At 37.3% G+C, this 19,563-nt stretch overlaps 1 protein-coding gene and 1 long non-coding RNA gene across 12 annotated transcripts in view; one reads left to right on the forward strand and one right to left on the reverse strand.

Annotated features, from left to right (window-relative positions):
- Adgrl3 (adhesion G protein-coupled receptor L3) overlaps window positions 1–19,563 on the forward strand; it is a 446,202-nt gene that overhangs the window by 259,982 nt on the left and 166,657 nt on the right. For 10 of the 11 annotated variants that reach the window (XM_035452601.1, XM_035452599.1, XM_035452600.1 and 7 more), the window contains 2 exons: window positions 15,180–15,482; window positions 17,471–17,574. In XM_035452601.1, coding sequence (XP_035308492.1) covers window positions 15,180–15,482; window positions 17,471–17,574 — 407 coding nt within the window. The remainder of the gene's footprint in view (window positions 1–15,179; window positions 15,483–17,470; window positions 17,575–19,563) is intronic. The other variant, XM_035452596.1, reaches the window with a different exon arrangement.
- LOC113832764 lies at window positions 5,435–17,631 on the reverse strand. The gene is made up of 2 exons (XR_004772351.1): window positions 17,485–17,631; window positions 5,435–6,206 (listed from the first exon to the last, which is right to left on the reverse strand). It is a non-coding gene; the product is annotated as an uncharacterized LOC113832764 (long non-coding RNA).

Here is a 19,563-nt window from a genome sequence, read left to right on the forward strand (position 1 = left end):
GAGATCCAAATTTCGGTTTTGTATAAGTTTCACTCAAGATGCATAATTAGGGGGATAAAGGTGGAAATTATATATTCAAAAAGAGTTTTACCTTAAATAACTTCCATGTGTATTTATACTATTTCCATCTCTTTTTATTTATAATATATATTAAAAAATATTTACTGAGCATCGATTATGTGCCAGAAACAATATGTGCTAAGATAGTATTGCATTGCCTTTTATAAGTCTATTTTGTTTATTTTTTCAGGCATCACTTACCTAGTTTATAGATCCATCCAAGTTTCAAGGATAAAAAACACAAGATCTGCTTTGCAATGTTTCATTTACCTGGGTCTACTTGGTAAATGGGATACAAAATTCACAGCTCCCACAAATGGACCTTAAATTATTTTCCTAAATCGATATCCTAAAATAACAATAAATTGAATACAAATAAGGGTTACTAAAAAATGACAATTGCATTCATCTCCTCATTTTCTTACCATCACAGTACACCAGGACCACTGATTTAGCTAAGTAAAGGGGATGGGTTTTGGGAGGAAAGAAGGGTTAAGGTTGGGAAGGCCACTGTATCAGAGATAGAAGCATCTTGACTATAGAAGATGAGAAAGTGGTTTGGAGAATGCAGGAAATCAAGACATAGTGGTTACTAGAGCAGGAGTGAAAGAAGCAAGAGCTTCTTTCTTTAAGGGTTTCAAAACCCCCTTTAAAGACTGTGAGTTGATATCAGTTGGGAGCTTTTAAACTTTCCAACAGTGACCTCAGCTAAAAGGTGAGAGTTAGATTGCCAGTATCTACAGAGGGATGCAAAGAGATGATTTCATTGTTGACACGAGTAATAAATAGCCCAGGGAACCTGAAGAACCTCCTGCTCAGGGGAAAAAGTCAGTTCTAAGGGCTCCATGCAGTGACTCCATCTATAGTGCATCTCTGAGACAATGAAACCCCAGAGGTGGAGAGCAGGTTAGTGGCTGCCTAGAGATGGGAGGAGAGGTAACTGGGTATGAATATGAAGAGCTGGTGTAATGCAATTCTGTTATAGTTGTGGACTGATTTTATATCTTGCTTGTGGTGGTAGTCACTCGAATCTGCACATGAGGTAACTTCACAGAGAACTAACACATACAAATACAGGGATAATTTAATTTTAGAATGGTAATATATTATTTTTGTTGGGGAAACTAAAACAAAATGTCAGAAAATTGCATGGCTTAAAGGCAGACATGTATTTTCTCACAAATGTCAAGGGTGAAATTCCAAGACCAAAGTGTGTAAGCCTAGTTTCATCTGATACCTTCTCATTCTCACAGACAAACTTGTTCTTGCTTTCTCCTCCCATGGTCATGCCTTGGTCTGAACTGTTATGTACTAATCTGTTATTAGAACAACTGCCATTTTGTGAGGACCATCCCCGAAAACGTAATGAACCTTGATCTTGCTCAAAAGTATTGTCTCCAATACAGTGCCATTCTTGAGTTACATGAAGCTGGAATTTCATCCTGGCTCTGTTATTAAAATTCAGTTGTATATGTTATCATTCAAAGAGTCTGTTTGATTGTTTTTCGACACAAGAGTTTCTCTGTGTAGTCAGGACTGTCCTGGAACTTGTTTTCTTGACTAGGCTGGCCTCGAACTCATAGAGATATGCCTGCTTTTGCCTCCTGAGTGCTGGGATTAAAGGTATACGCCATCACCACTTGGCTCAGGGACTCTGAAATAATTCTATATTTTATAACCTCCCATAAGTCCAAAAGTTCTTTAAAAATAAAAAAGGTTTTCAAATAGGGCAAGTTCATGTTAGAGTAGGAAATGACGTAACTTAGCAAGATCTCTTTCCCATCAGTGAGATGATATGTGAGTCTCAATGACACTATTTTTGAGTTAATCTGTCATGCCAAAGTTGTTGATATTAGAGAGCATATATTCAACAGCTATTAATTTAGCAAACTCATCGTATCATTTGATACTAAAATAAATATATTGTTGCAAAGAAAGAGAAATACATTCTTTGTGGGACTGTTTCTGTTTTCTTTTGTGTGACACTTGGGAGTCGAACCCAGGAGCTCACAGGTATTAGGTAAGACCTATGTGGGTCTCTAGCCCCAATCCCAATAGTCTTTATCTTCATGGTGCTTTGTGAGAAGAACTTGGTGTGCAGAGAGTCTTATACCAATTTAGAATAATCCCTCATATGAAGCTCATGCTATCTTTCCAGGATAGTAAGCTCTGTATACATTTCTGTCATCTTTTATTGACTTCTGAGTTTGAGCTCAGTGTACAACTTTAATTCTATAACAACCTATTATATATTTCAACTTCCTATTATATATTTCAACATTAGCCCAACATAACTCTCTAGTTTCTTTTCTATTGTTATGAAGAGACACCATGACCAAGGCGACTTACAAAATAAATTTTTTTACTGGGAGCTTTCTTGTAATTTTGGGGTGTGAATCCATGATGAGGAACATGGCAGCAGGCAAGCTGTCATAGTGCTGGAGCAGTAGCTGAGAGCTTACAAGTTGAGATAACAATTAGGAAGCAGAGAGAGAGAGAGAGAGAGAGAGAGAGAGAGAGAGAGAGAGAGAGAGAGAGAGAGAGAGAGAGAGAGAGAACCGGCAATGGTGTGGGTTTTTGAATCCTCAAGCCCATTCCCAGTGACACATGTTCTTCGACCATGCTTTACCTCCTAATCCTTCAACAACAGTTTCATAAACTGGGAACCAAGACTGAAATATATTAAACAAAGGGAGCCATTTGTATTCAGACAGCTATAATGACTCTCCTTTCTCTGCCTCTCCTTCTGCCTCATTTTGCTGTCAAAACTAAGTACTTAATATTTTCTAAAAAAAAGAAATTGTCATACTATTCAGGCCCAAATATCTTATCATCTAAAATTTTGAAATATTTCATGTATAAATTATTTTGAAAAATATTTTATATAAATTTACAATTTTTGTGCTGGAGATTAAACCTAGGTAGCCTTGCACATGCTTAGTGCATTTTCTACCAGTGAGCTATATCTCCAACCCATTTATTCTTTCTAAAAGGAAAAATTCTTTCATATTAGAGACCGTGAGTAATCTGATTATCTTCTGCAAGGCAGCTTAGATAACGGGAGACATGAAGTAGTATTGGCTCTCGGAGGCTGCAGTGTAAAGATATACTTTACAATTTGACTTTAGATACCCTAACTTTTCTTGTTATATAATGCAGGAAATCGGTATTCTGTCTAAGGTAGATGTTTCTTTTTAACTCTCCTGAAATACTTCCCAGTAAATTAAGATAATCTGAATTTGATTATACTATTATTATTTCTGAATGCTTAATGTGTATCAGATACAGAAATAAATATAAGAATTGCAGTCCCTGTAGTCAGCAGACTCCCCTAAGCACTTCGATTCCATGACTACCTATGGAATGCAGGGTTTGCCCTGTGAAAATGAAAACAGTTGGTGGAAAGTGAAGGGAAATGGTGCTATTACTTTGCTGGTATGGAATGTGGAGGGTTGGAATTGTTACCAATGACTGTACACATAAAAACAATTGCTGTGTGAGTGAGGAAACGTTACTAATTTCTGAACCTGAAGTCCAGTGGAAATCATTTGCCTTAGAAATGACCAAGAAGAGTTCTGTTCCTAAAGTTATATCAGAAAATACTTTGGTCCAGCTCCTCAAACAACACAGTCAAACATTGCTCTCCTGTTGTCAATGAAGAAAGTAATTTTAAAATAGGAATATTGCCATTTAGTGAAACTGGAAGTACATAAAACTTGTCCTACTGTGAATGTCAGTGTCTACATATATACTTAAATATATCTGGGATAAATATTTAAGAAACATTACTTATGTTTCTTGTATAAAATATAGTTAGTCTCATAACAAAACATCAATCTATTTAAAGAAAAGAAAAGTGATTTTTAAAGTGTAATTTTTGGGAGAGGGTTTTCGTAACCTCAAATTTTTACTGTTTTTCTTCTGTTTGAAACTGTATCAAGGCACTCTTTTATAGTGTTGCTTGATATGTAAACTGTATTGTTATGCATAAAGTATGGTTGTTAAAATTAATTTATAAATTAAAAATAATACATAATTCTATAGAAACACTTTGTTACTTAAGCCTGTAGATCAGTGGTTTCTGAAGATAGTCTCACGGGTATTAAATTATATAAATAAAGCATCACCTGTGTGTTAAATCTTTCTATGACATGTCTTCTGGCATCCATGATCACAGCTTTTTATCCAGTCTTAACAAAGTCATAGTGTATTCAAAACACTACACTGTACACAGAGATCTCCTGAAAATACTTTTCAAAAAAATAAAGCTAATGTAATTATTCTATCACTTACCAATCATCTTGGTTGCTTTTCTCCTCACTGATGAAGTACCTGAAAGAAGCAATTTAAAGAGGAAGGAATTTTTTGGGGTCACAGATAGAGAGAATGCAGCCCATCATAACAAGGGAGCAGCTCCCTTCTACAGCCATAGCAGGGGGAACATGTGACCACTTGGGCAGATCAGGGATCAGAGATGGGGCAGAAAGGGTACAGGATAACTCTCAAGGCCGGTGCAATACCTCAACCTTTCACCAACTAGGCGGCCTCCTCCTGAAGGATCAAATGACACAAAATGACTGGGGACTAAGTTTTCAGTCACAAGAATTTGTAGGGAAATTCTACATTGAAACAAAAACACCAGTTACATGGCAGATAGTGTATTTGCAAGAGAAAAAAAAAGTGTGTGATTTCCTTGCTGTCAAAAAGAATCAGAGTTTAAATATGATTGTGACAGATGATTTAACTATCAGATGTCTATATGCTGTACACTGATTATTGTTCGTAAGTAACTATAACATAACCTTGGTTTTATTCCAACTTCACTATCAGTTATACATCTCTTCTATAGTTCTCTACCACTATTTAAAAAATCAATAAAATAGTTAGTAGTGTTGCCAGTATTTGAGAAGATACATGATGAAGAGTGAATGACTTTACAAGAGGTGATAAATGAAGTAGCATGGCTTGCTTCTAAGATTCTTGAGGAAAGACCCTCCTTTGGTCTCTTGGATGCTGTCACTGTAGCACCTCACCGTTCTCCTGATTGTTTCATTCTTAAGGTCATTTTTAATTTTATGAAAAATCAATGACAGAATTTTTATTTGAAGGTTTTGGGTGCTTTTTTGTTTTATTTTTTTGTACTTGGAAAGCAATGTACTATTCTACTGTTGTAATCAACAATGCCAAAAACATAGAAAAACACATTTATGTTGTTCAACAATCTCAAAATTCATTGAGTAACAATGAAGTCATAATGTTCAGTAGTTTCAATGACAGTGATTTGGCCTATAATACTCTGCCTACCTTGGTCAAGGCAAATGCAGATTCTTTTATTTCAATCCTAACTACTAATATTAAGTCTCACACCACATAGTGCACAGTAAACACATCTGTATTTTATATGTATATGTATGGGTTACAGAATAAACACAAGTGAAAGAGTCTGCAGCAGAGTTCAAGAGGATTTTAGCAGTGGGCAACTTAAGAACCTAACTAATAAGAGAATGAACTGGACCAGCACTTGGAGGGAGCTGCTCTTGGGGCTGCTAGAGTAAGATTTGAGAGTGATACTGCAGATAGAAGTCAGCTGCCAGATTTAGGACTGAACTTGGTTTGAAACAGGCAGTGGATTAGGGGCAGCAAACAGTGGGTCATGTTTAGGAACAGATGGAGAAATAGGTGGGTGGACAGATAGTCTAGTAGGCTCTGTCTACAGCAGGTAACACAGGTCAGCCAAAGCTCCAGGAACAACTTGGGGAGGCCTTGTTCCTTGACACACATTAGATAGGCGATGGTTGGTTGATGTGGAGTCATGCTATCACAGATTAAGCATCTATCACTTTAGGGAGCCCAACAGAGAGTTATGCTATCTCCTTGGTCTGATATGTATAATAAGATCTTGGAACTGTTTTCCCTGATGTGATTTTAATACACAATGTCTCCCCTAGTCTCAGTTCACACTAATGAATTTACAGACTGGGTCTATTTTATTCCCAGGAGTGACTCAATTCATCAGAGTCTTCTGGGTGGGTGGTGCCAGATGGATGATGCAGTTTCTGGGACATTATAGGGTTTGCAGTCATTCTTCTCTCAAAATGAAGTCAAAAGCTGCTTGTAAGGTAGAGTGTTTTGGGACAATGCACAGCCTGGAAAAAACAAACAAACAAAAACAAAAACCACTGTTTTATATAATACAAAGTAAACAAAAGCCAGCCATAGTCTGATCACAATACCTCCTTTCCAGTTTCTTTTTTTTCCATTCATTTATTTAGCTCATAAATAAAGTCATGCACATTTATGATACACAATACAGTGTATTCACAATGGCATGGTTAAATTAAACAAATTAACATGCTATATCACACATATTCATCATTTTTGTTCTGAGAACACTCAAAGTATACTATCTCACAACTTTTAAAATATAGCATATTGTTATCAACCATATTTATCATGCTCTCAGTAGACGTCAAGACTTCACAGAGTCCATGCCTCTTGTCCAACTGCAGTTTTATATCCTTAAACCAATCATTTCCCCATTGTTAAAAGACCCACATTGAAGCCTAATAGCCACAATTCTGCTCTCTGTTTCCATAAGTTCATCATTTCAAGGTTACACATAAAATTGAAATTGTGTGACATTTGTCTTCCAGATTTCTAAATATAAACAAACAATCTTTCAAAAATAAACAAGAACAGTAGTCACCTTTATATAGGACCTTGCTTTTTCCCAGTTTCTTAGAAATATACATATGCACTTGGAATATATAAATTCTCCAAGCATTAACAATCAAGTTACTTTATAACCATGTCACATATGCTATACTGACTCTTGAAAAATTCCCTCAAATGTTTATCAGTTCTTCAGAGAATATGGAGTCAAACTAGTCATGTTAATGCTTAGAAACTAGCCATGTTAATACCTGGCTGAATTTGGCTACCTCCATTACCAAGTACAGTGAAAAGCAGTGAATATAGAGACTCATGGCTGCTCAACAAGGTTAGAATACATGAAATTTGCATTTTCATCCCTAAATAGGACATTTTACCATCCTTCTTCAATTCAAGAAACACTCTAGAAGAGAGGCCAGAAAAACAAAAAAGCTGGAGGATAGGGAGAAGAGTTGCAAAATGCTATCTGCAAAGCTTGACGAAGTCATTGCTGTCATGATCTCATAGCAGCTGTCAGTGCTTGTGGTAGGCCTGCACAAGGTTGGTCCAGTGAACAGCCATTCCTGGATGAAGAGAGTGTTCATAAACCATACTTTTCCCTGATGAACTACTGGCAACTGGTGGATTCTGAGTGACAGACATTCACTCACCAAGAGTGAGTCCACCAGGCTCCAGTGGATAACATCAAATTTGTAGCTAGGAAGACAGTCCTGGTCAAAATCAGTAGGTCACAAAACAAAATGGCCTGAATATGGGAAAGGGGCCTTTAAGAATGAGGGATAACAGTTGGGAAAGAAAAAAAAGTGTATTGAGAGTGAACAGAATATTCTATAAACATGCATGAAATTGTCAAGAACAAGTTTAATTGACTAAAAAAATACTCGTTTATTACTTATGAGTGCCATAAGACCAGACATGTCATTTCTCTGTGTATCATTTATGGATTGAGAATAATAGAGCACTCTTTGGCACATAATAAATTAGAAAAACAGCAGAAACACATTTCTTTGCTTATTTGTATCCTGAACATTATTTTAGGCAACAAGGGAGTTTTGTTATTAGTAGGTGTGAGCCCACTGGAGAATTAGAAACATCACTAACAAAATGGGCAATCTCCATAAGGCCTGCATCCTCTACTCTCGACTAAAGAGAGCCAGCTGCTCTGCCATAGGTCAACTGCAGGCTCTCAGTAGCCTGAGTTTGGTGTGGAGTTTGGCAACTCCACAGCAATACCCGTGTTCCTCCCCTCTTATTTTGACTTTGTAACTATGGAAAACTGCTGAGTCAATCGATGCCTCAGTTTCAACATCCTAAAGTGATGATTATGACTGGTCACTTCTTACAGGCCTGTTTCAGAGTTAGAGCCATTTCTGGTATGTGCTGATAATACTGCTTTACCCATGGTGGGTAGTTGGGCAAAGCCCACTTTGTCTGTTCCACTAAAACAATGCATGAGTAGTTGTTGGCTCAGGTTAATATCAAAATTCATTGTATATTTACCCAGCTAAAAATATGTGCAAATGTTCACTATGTGTACAGCAACAGCATTGTCCTAGTGAACAGGGAATTTTGATAGATCTGGATTCGAATCCAGTCCTGTCACTCAATAATTATATGAAGTTGGCAGGTATGAAAATTTACAGGATTTAAACTTGGGAGAACTGAATGACTTCACTTCGGTCACCTCGCTAGCGAATATGAGTATACCCACCCAAAGTGTATTTGGAGCATAATTAAAGCACTGGGAAAATAATCATGAAGATAAGCAAAGGTGCCCCTAAAGCAATGGGAGCATAATTAAGGCGTAAACAATTTAGTGATGTCTGGTTTTGTGGGGTCTAACATGAAGCAGATATTTTTAAAGACATGTTCCTTAAAATCTTATATTTTCACTTACTATCATATAAAATAAGGCCATTACAATTTCACGTTTATTAAAACACTTAATTTCCTCTATTTACAATAAGTATACTATCCTAAGGGAGAGACAGGAGATGTAAATGGATCAAATTACAGAACGAAATCTCCTGCTGCATGGCTGATAGTCTGTGGTGTTCCACTCTCACATGGCCATGCAGCCAAGTCTTACAAATGAATTCTGAAAGGAACCAGATAATTTCTTAATGGGTAATATCAGTGCTTCACTTTTAAGACTGTGTGTAATCAAATATGCTGCCACCTATTGCTATCCCCGGGGGTCAGGGAGAACATCTTTCTACCCTGAGTATTGCACACATAGCCAAAAGCCATACTAAGCACTGGGATGATTTTAGCTTTCTTGTTTCTTCTATGCGGCCCTTGGGAGGCTTGCTTTAGTAATGGACCTTGGATTCAAATGAACACTTGGCAAGTGCAGAACACAAAGTGCTTCTGCAGTCAGCCAGAATATTGTCTACTGAAATGAGGCTAATACAAAAAGAAACATTTGTAACAGGAAAAACATGAAGAGAGTTCTGCATTGAAGAGAGGGATGAAGAAAAGGGAGAACTGAAAAGAAAAGCTGTAGGTTTTTCATGACTAGAAGGAAAGTTGACTGTAAAGTGAGGTTTACATTAGGATGACATAGCTTTTTTTTCTGTCTTAAGTACTACATCTTTAAGAAACTGTTCATCCCAGTGATGAATACTGTATAATCAAGGGGAGGAATGCCTTAATAGAATCTTTTTATTCCTCACTGTTGTCCTAAAAGCTTAAATAAGACGGATAATTCTATGGGATCTCTGACAGTGGAACCAGTATTTATCTGGAGCACACAAATGGACTTTGGGATACCATTCCCCATGGAGGGACACTCCATCAGTCTAGATATATGATGTGACATGACATGACATGACATGACATGACATGACATACTCTGATGATCCCCCATGGAAGCATCACCCTCTCTGGGGAGTGGATGAAGGGTGGAACAGAGGTGGGTGGGTGGGTGGGGTGGGGGCATGGCAGGATGGGAGGGAGAGAGAACTCCAATTGATATGTAAAATAAGATTGTTTCTAAGTTAAATTTAAAAAAGACTCATAGTTGGTGAAGCAGAAATCAATTCAGGATGGCAGACTCTAATTTTTTCCTGTTCCTGTGATTATTTCTGATGCTAGGGATCAAACTCTGGACCTTGTATATGTAAGAGCAGCATTCTATTGTTGAAATAGACCAAAAGCTCTTGTTTGCTTCACACAGGCTCTCATTATTTAGCCCATGCTGTCCTATAATTTATGATCATCTGGCTACTGCCTCCCAAGTATTATAATCAGAGATATATAATAGCCAGAGGTCAGTTTTCATAGCAAAGTATTATAAACATGAGATGTACAACAAGAGGAGAATAGTCACTTCCTGTTTGTATGATGATGATTCATTTACTATTTGAGGTCATGTTTTCTCATTTTAAAATGAACAATTCATAATATTAATCACTGTATTTTTGGTTATAATAAAGTATATTACAAAACATCAATCACTATAAAAATCATTGTTTTCACATTTTTCTGTTTGTATCATCTTCAAAATTGCATTAACATTCTAAGTACTGAGTGTTCAAGATAGACTGGAGTATAAAACAAAAAAGTCAAATAATAAAAAATGCATAAGCTGTGAACATATCAAGAGTCAGAAGAACTGAAAGGTTTTTTAAATGTATGTGTGGCTGGGTGGGGATAAGGCTGTGAAGGGAAACTCACTATGGCATTTTGTTTAACTATTATTATGAAACACACTGGGGAAAGTATGGTGAAAACAAAATATTCAACTAGGATAAAATGCTAAATGTAAGTAGTCACTCAAACTTACTTTTTTTCACACAGTAACCTTTCCAAGTTGCATGACACAGAGACACTTAGCACACAGTTCGATTAAGTTTGTGCCATCTGAAGGTCTGAGATTGTACAGCAGCATCCACTGAGACTGTCATGTCACCTTTTTCCTTTTGGAAGGCCAAGACACTCTCATAGCATGTGATGTGGGCTGGAACCCAACAGGCAACAGCATTTCTGAGGGTTCAGAGTTTTCTTTTGTCAATATCTATCAACAAGACAGGTTCTTTCCCAACCTCAAGGGACATCATGTACCTCACTCATATTTACTCTGTTGGTATCAAACACAGCCCAGCTTATCAGTAAGCAGAAAAGGGTTAGGAGGCAAGCACAGGTAGCTGTTAAAAAGTGACTTCATCTCTGATTAAATTCCAATTTAATCAGAACTGGACAATCCCCACTTTTAGACAATTCTCAGTAACACAGTTATAAGAAAAGAAATTATATTTTGATTCTTAGAATTTGTCTGTATTGAGCTGAGATTTTTTTTAGAGCATACTTGCTATGACTGTACTGATTTACAGACATTTTAAAGGGAACAATGTTCATTTTCTTAAGTTCTATATTCTTTGTGTTGTGAAGCAGTTTTCTTTAGTGATAAACATAAATTAATTTATTAAGATATCTAAGTTTTTGGCTAGAGAGGAGGCTCAGTGGTTAAGAGCACTGGCTGCTCTTCCAGAGGACCTGGGTTCAATTCCCAGCACCCACATGACAGCTCACAACTAACTGTAACTCCATTTCCTGGGGATCCCACACCCCCACATACACATACAGGCAGGCAAAACACCAACACACAAAAAGTAAACGATATCTAAGTTTTTATAGGTTGTTCATTAAGAGACAGTTAGCTCTGTCATGTGTTCTTTCATCTGCATAGTTTTCCTCATTTTTGCTGATTTTCTGCCCTCTACTGCTTCCTTACTGGACGTATCTCTGATGTTCATCTACCTTAACTTAGGGCTCAGTTGCCTGAGGTAAAGCCAACTTAAGAAGAAATCATTTTAATAAGCACGTGCTAGCATGTAAGCCAGACTTAGGGAAGTTGGAAAGGCTCTTTGATGGAGCTGCGTGTCATGAAATCTGTGACTCAAAGGAGAGATAGGGACATAGTGAGATGAAAATGGAGCAGTGATATTCTGTAACATGGACAAAAGCTCTGTGACAGAGAAGGAGACTGTCATTGCTGGACGATTTGTGTGGTTTACATGGGGAGTTACAAAGATGAGTGTTCAGAATCATCTGGAGAAGCTCTTGAAGGTTTGAGCATGAAGTAAAAACATTCTAGTTTTGTTTGGAGGGCATGCAGAAACCACTTAAGAATTTGAAAGGGAGAGTAACACTATTGACTTTTTTTGTTTATCTCTGGGGAAGTTAGGAAATGCTTTGAGTAAGTAAATTTTAGAAAAAGAAAAGAAAAAGCATAATTTTTATTTTATTACATGGTACTGTTATTTCTAAAAATTTTGCTGTGATGGTGTAGTCTTCAAAACACTGTATTATTTACTAAAGTGTAGTCACATACACACTGAACGTATACTAAAAGATATTTGTAAGTTTTAAGGCTGGAGTCTCCACAAGCAAAAATCCTGTGGTAGTTTGCCATTGTCCTGTATGATTTGTGCAGTTGAGACGGTAGGCTGGAGGCTCTCCTTGTACATATGTACAACTACGTGCTTTTATACAGAAAATTATTGCTGAACAAATCTCCCTCCTAGTTACATGCTAATTAAAATATCCAGTATTGAAAAGGTCATTCATTTTGAATGCATTCTGCAGTGCCTGTGTAAGTCTTGAGAAAGAAGACAATTGAAAACAGTTTCTATTTAAAAAGTATTTTCCCCTCTAGCTCAAAGAGGTTCACAAAACAATTTGAACATAAGATTATTTAGCTAATAACAGGTAACTCTGCGAGTCTCCATTTTTATGTGATCAAACTTAAAAAGACAAAGAACAAGTGAGGCTTTGTGTGAAATAAAAACTACAGCTTATTATCAATGAAAAGATTATAGTTCCTGTCAAAAGCTTCACAGTTCTTCTAAGTGGTCCTTTCATAAGTACAAATGAGAGCTGGCTTAATTTAAATTAAGGAGAAACACACAGATTCACTTTTAACTATTGCCGTAACATCCCCCCAGTAGTAAGTCAAAAATCTTTTATCATTTGAAAAAATTATCACCTGAAAAAATTCAAAATACTCTTCAACCCAGTGATGATGCATTCACACAAATTTTTAAAAATAAATGTTAAGTATGTAATTTTCAATTTATTTTTACCTTCCAATGATGTTTCTCATATATTTTTGTTGATAACTAAATATGTTTTTAGTCACCCTTTGTTGTTTCTAATCTAAAGCTTCAATTGCATTTGACATTTTGAAATGTGTTTTTAAAAATTATTTAATCCATAGCAAATATCAGAGTCAATCATTATATTTTATGAACCCTGAGCTTTTATTTTGCAGCAATAAAATACTGAACAGTATGACCATTCTACTCTGCTGTAGCTGTCAGAAAAATACTCAAAACCCTACTGTATCCATTCATCAATGAGAAAAGACTTTGGGTACAGCAATAACTGGGGAAAGAATGAAAAATGTATGCAGGTTTCAGATGGAAGAAAGAGACACAATCAGCCAAGCTTTTACAATTTGGAGTCCGTAATATACTTGTGAGAGGAATAGAAAAGAGACACTGCCTTCTTGTTTCAACTTGAGGCAGTTGTAGTTTCAACTGATTACATAACCATTTTCCCTGCCAACTTTTCTTTCATATACAAAGAAAAAGAAAAAAAAAAAAGCAGAAGAGCAGAAACTTGACAAAGTAAGGCAAACAGATTAAACATGAAGTCAGAGCGCATCAGAATAGGAATGCTACTATTATAGTCATTTGATGTTTGACAATCACTATCCCCCACCTTTGGCATATCAGTCCTGGATTGGAAGTTTCATGTACAGCATAATGATGAGGGCTCTCTCCTGGGGCAACTGAGGATTGACAATCAGACTTTTATCACTATGAAGTTAATTTCCATCATGTAGACCATAAAGGACTGTACTATTGTCATAGGAATGCCCAAACTTTTTGATATGAGTTAGCTTACACTGGGCTAGAGCCGGTGTCTCTGTAGTCTGTCAGTAAGTGAAGCTAGTAGTTTTGACTTCTAGTACTGCAAATGTAGTGTGTGTATATAGTGCATTCTGGCAACTCCACAGTAAAAGCATAAATATATTTTCCCAGAAATAGAATTCTGTTAATGAGTGTTCCCTTATAGATAGTAGATAACTTTGATGTGCTTCACATTCACTTACCCCTAAACATCTTTACTTGGTCCTTAGAATACATTTAGTCATGTGAAAATGTTCTTTAAAACAATTTAGCAATGTAACTTCTTAAGAAGAACTTGCTACTTACATTAGTAAGTCAAATTTGATTGTTTTTTAGTCAGTTCTGAAAGTATGCAAATAGACCATTAAAGTAGTCAAATGATATGTAGTAAGAGATTATACTCAGAGTTGCTCTTTTTGAGATTATAATGTAATTAAAATATTTCCCGTTCCCTCTCTTCCCTCCTAGCCCAGCCATATACTGCTTCATGCTCTCCTTCAAATCTGTGGCCTCAGCAGGGCGTTGGTGGCGCACGCCTTTAATCCCAGCACTCTGGAGGCAGAGGCAGGCAGATCTATTGAGTTTGAGGCCAGCCTGGTCTACAGAGTGCCAGGATAGGCTCCAAAGCTACACAAAGAAACCCTGTTTCGAAAAACCAAAAAAAAAAAAAAAAAAAAAAAATCTGTGGCCTCTTTTTTCATTAATTGTTTGAGTGTGTAAGGATTTTTGTTTTGGTCCTTTCTGTCATGTTATTGTTTTGCCTTTGTCACATTTAGAAACACATTATGTAATGTATTAGTTATTGTACGGAAGGATTTATTTTGTGTCATAGTTTGAAGGTTGTACTCTAGCTTGACCAGCAGGCCATGACAGTGGGAGTTTGAGTCAGCTTGTTCATGTCTCTGTCCTTGACTCAGAGAGCAGAGAGTTAATTCCTCCAGCTCCTGGCAGAGATAAAACCCATACCCCTCCCCGCCCCCAACACTGGCCCTACTCCCTCTAACTAGGCATTACTTTCTACAAATTCTATTGTTTCTCAAACCAGGGTCACCATCTGTGGATCAGCTTTTCACAAATGAAATTGTGGTGGACTCTCCACTTTCAAATCATAACATCTACTAGGAATATAATATCTAATTTCTTTCTATATCGGGTTTGAAATTCTAAGTAGAGGGTTTAAGGTTTTAAATCCCTGTTGTTAGAAAGCTTTAAGAAGTTTACAAAGAGTCTGACTGTGCTGTGATTTTGTTTTCTGTGATTAGAGTTGAGAAAGAAAACAACCTGAAAAGCCTGCATTTGGCAGTAGTCAAATAGATCTTGTGGTTCTCAAATAGCATTCTGACACCTCAGTACTGGCACAGTTTTGCCATGTTTGAAATGAAAATGAGGTCATGGATTTCTAGGGTCTCAACATTCTCAATAGTCAAATAGAAGTGGTTTTGATTTCTATTCTTGGGACTTCCTGAGGTCCTACTATGAACAAGCAATGTAGGTGTTTGGTTTTGTTTTGTTTTTCCAACTGTGTTTCAGGAATTTCTACCACAGGACCCCTGGGTATGGGAAGCACAACTACCAGCACCACTCTCCGGACTACTACCTGGAACCCAGGGAGGAGTACCACCCCATCCTTGCCAGGCAGAAGAAACCGCAGTACCAGCACACCATCCCCAGCGGTGGAGGTGCTGGATGACATCACCACACACCTGCCATCTGCAGCCTCCCAAATTCCAGCTGTGGAAGAGAGCTGTGAAGCTGTGGAAGCCCGGGAAATAATGTGGTTTAAGACCCGCCAGGGGCAAGTAGCAAAACAGCCCTGCCCCGCCGGAACGATAGGTGAGCCGGCTACAGCCAGCCTAGCACAGGCCTGCCTTGATTTTGTGTTGATTCTTTCACATTATATTTTTATTTTTTATTTCTCTTCTCTTGTCTTCTTTCCTATGTGTTCGCTTCTTTTTGTTGTTACCATGTATTGTATTTATTGAGATTTGATTAGGTTATGAGCGCAACCAAATGAGTGCTATATGGTTAGCATTGGATAACAGAACCTGCAGATGTCACAGGGAGAATTTGCTGGAAATGCCTTCAAGTAACAGTTTTCCTTTAGTGTTAGTTCTGGGGGCGGGGGCGTCAGATGATGCTCCCCAGAGCAGGGTCCTCCTTGCCACATTCCTGCATTGTTATTGAATTGTATCCAGGTTGCTTTGTGTTTCTCAGTGGTGGGTAAATATTAGCAGCAGAAGTTGAGCTGTGTGGACTTCTACAGTACATGACCATTGATCACATCTTACTTTTAAAAAGGGAGGAAGCATGAATATCTTTTTCACGAACTATGTAGTTGTTCTCTAGTGTCCAAAGGGATGTGAGATGGTCATGAGCCTGCTATCAGGAGCTATCTCCCACTCACAAGCATCGATCGGTTAAAGAACAATCCCTTCTGCTTCTTCCTGGAGGTAGTTAAGTACTGAGTAACTCCGAATCTGTTTGATTTCTGCCATAATTTATAATATTCCCAAGGTGCAGTCTTAGTTACCACTTTTAAGACAAATATACTGCTTTGCTTGACATTTATATTCACCTTCATAATACTTAACACACTGAAAAGTATTTGCATTATTCCTCCAACATAAAAATGAAATAAATATACAATTGCTATATGTACATATATTCTTATGGACTGCCTTTGGACATTATTCGCTTGTTTTCTTTAACTATGTGGATATGTGATTCTAGATTTCATAATACAGGGAGTGCTGGGAACACAAGAGGGTCTTGTTTTTTTCATAAGAGCCCCCCCTTTTTTTTTTTTTAAGCAACGTGCTTAAAAACTCAGCACCATTCTTTTCTCTTTCTGAAAAGGAATGGCAATATTTGTTTCTAAAGTTTCTGTTGCATTGGACTCCAAATGTCATTTAAGACTTCTTTCTTACTGATAAAGTCGGTCCCTTCCTCACTGAAAGAGAAGTGGTACCAGCCTTGCTGCTCTAGACAGATCCTGTAAGCAGTAGTGACCACCTTAATGCAAAGGTGCTTTGCCCTGCTGAAATAGATCAGTGTTGTTTGTGAAAACTGGAGAAGAGTTTTAGTGGAACCCTTCTGAACCCAGGACTTCAATGGTACTGCCAGTATACCTGAGCCCCAATTTTATAGATCTCTACATTCTTGTTAGACTGAAAGGTCAGGTGTACACACAGATTCTCAATGAATTCTAGTCATAGCTGCCTCACTTTAAGCATAGCCCCTATTCAGATCCATCTTCTACCAGGGGTACTTTTCTGAAACCTGAATCTAACCATTCTTTCTTCTTAATAATCTTCAGTAATTTCTATCATAGTAGACAAGGGGCTTTATGCTTCAGCTTCCTTTCCTTTCCATTTCATTAAATACAACTCCTTCATTCAGTAGAAAACCCATTCAAAATTTGACCTCTCCCAAAGGCAACATGTTTCCCATACTCAAAAACAAGGTAGCCTTTCCTACCTTGTTTTCCTGATAACCTGCATTGTTAATAATGTCCTACCCTTGTAAACCGAACAAAAGGTCCTTGAAGACAAATTACCCAGGGTCTTATTTCATGAAACTCTTCCCTATACCCACCATGGTTGCCAACAAGATCCTAACAACATTAACTCCTTTTAATGTGTTGTTTAACATACGTCCAAGGACCATTTATTTTCAGAAATTATATCTGAGTTTAATAGACACTATCTCAATTCAGATATCTAATTTTTACCCTTGCCTATAAATACATAGAAAAGATGTAAAATTATTCTAAGAAATATGATTTGAGTATTTGAAACAGGAGTGTTTCTTTCTTCTTGTAGGTGTATCAACTTACCTATGCCTTGCTCCTGATGGAATATGGGATCCCCAAGGACCTGATCTCAGCAACTGCTCTTCTCCTTGGGTCAATCATATAACACAGAAGGTAAACATGAAACCTACGAGGAAGGCTTAGCAGGCTCTGTCTCTTGGTTGTTGATGACTAGTGCTGAAAAACAAATAGTATAAGTTTAGAAGTTAATCTACAACAGTCATTTCATTTTAATAGAATTTCAAATTAAAAAGACAACCTCTAACACATTATGTGTAAATTTCAGGATTCTGTTGTTTTTAAATTGCAAACCCATGCACTTACTCTTAGCCAGGCATTATTATTTATGGTAGGTTTATTATTAATCACTTTTCTATCATACCATGAGCTGTATACATATATGAGCATCCAAGAGGCACTACCATCAAGCAAGCAATTTTTTTGCAAACAAAAATTTTAAGTATACATGCATATGGAGTTTCTTCTGAAATAATAATATAGAAAACTCTACTTCTGGAATCCAAGCGACTCACTGAATGTTGTGTATCTATCAATGCTAAAAGTACACACATGTGTGACAGGATCTTCAGACTCAAATTTGGTCTTGTTCAGTTGCAATATGTTGAACATTTTTATTATTAATGCGCTGTGGGGCTTTGAATTGATTTCATTACAAACAGAGACCAGATGTGCATTTATGCCAAAAGGGCTATAGGATGGATCCTTATTACAACAATTTATGTGGATTTATGTACTCCTAAAATGGAGAGTCCTTCTACGGCACATTAGCCATGTTGTGGAATTTCTGACTTTTTTCCCCCTGAAAATATTACAAATGATGGCCTTCCTAAAAGCCTGCCTGTGCTATTTACTCTTTTCTGTATTTGTTTTTAACCAGGCTTATCCTCAATAATATTCCGTATAATAATCCATGAATACCTACCCCGCAGATCATTTGGCAAATGAGCTATAACTATCTGTGCACCGTCGATCAAGAAAGAACTCTGGCTTTATGACTCTGACTCTCCCGCATGGGCATCTCCGTACTTGTTGCTATTCATAATGACACTTCTCCAATTTCAGCACTGTTCCTGCCACAGCTTTTATGTCCTTTGATTGGATTACAATGTAGCTCAGACCCTGGGGCAAATAACTCTCACTGGATATGACCAGACTGAGAGATCAGCAGCACATCTTTTTACATTAGCAACTTTAAAAAAAAGTTCCCTAGATACTTAGCCCAGGGGTTAATATAAATTCAATAATAATTCACCTAGAAAGCTGAGTGTTTTCATGATAATTTCTGAATATGGTTGGGCTATTTCACTGCAGAAATTGCTGGGTGACTTGAACTGATAATGATAGTTAATTCCCTACTTTCCTCTGCAGCCTGGCTAATCTTAGGACAAAAGAGATAATTCCTTTTAAAGACCAGACAGCTGTTGCCCATTTGATTCATAGAGGAGATGTTTTGTTTTATAATAAATAGATCTTGCTCATCCAGAGCATTGCTGTTTAATCCTGATGGGTCTATAGAGTTAGGACATATTATAATTACATTCAAATTAAAGAATTTAGTCAACTGGAATTTATAGCAATGATTTAAATTTATAAAGCCCTCAGAAGAATCTTTGGAGCTCTTTCCATCAGCCTCCAACAGTGAGGCTCAGGGAGGCTGCTTCAGACTGTTGGCTTTGTCTTTCAAACACTCTGCTTACACATGTACTAGCCTGTGACTCAACCACTCCCATTTTCACAACCACATGCACTCACTGGCAGGCTCTCTTCACTTTGTCCATCCTTTTCTTCTGGTTGTATGTGTTATATCTGCTACTCTGAATATGATAATTACCAGGATTGAGTCCCCGACGCTCATTCCTGTCTCCTCTTTCACATCCTTTCCCTGTCTCTCCTCCTTTCTAAGTTTCACCTTTCCCATAGCATCTCCTTTGCTGATCACCTACCTCCACTTTTTCCCCTGCCTTTTTGTTTTGTTTTCCTGCTAGGTTAGATGGTAGAAGAAAAAAATAGTATTATATTGCCCCTCTCCCACCCATCTCACTGAAACAGAATAGTTGCCTATCTGTATACAAAATTTGGGAG

This window comes from Cricetulus griseus (assembly GCF_003668045.3).
Source record: "Cricetulus griseus strain 17A/GY chromosome 1 unlocalized genomic scaffold, alternate assembly CriGri-PICRH-1.0 chr1_1, whole genome shotgun sequence".
NCBI lineage: Eukaryota > Metazoa > Chordata > Mammalia > Rodentia > Cricetidae > Cricetulus > Cricetulus griseus.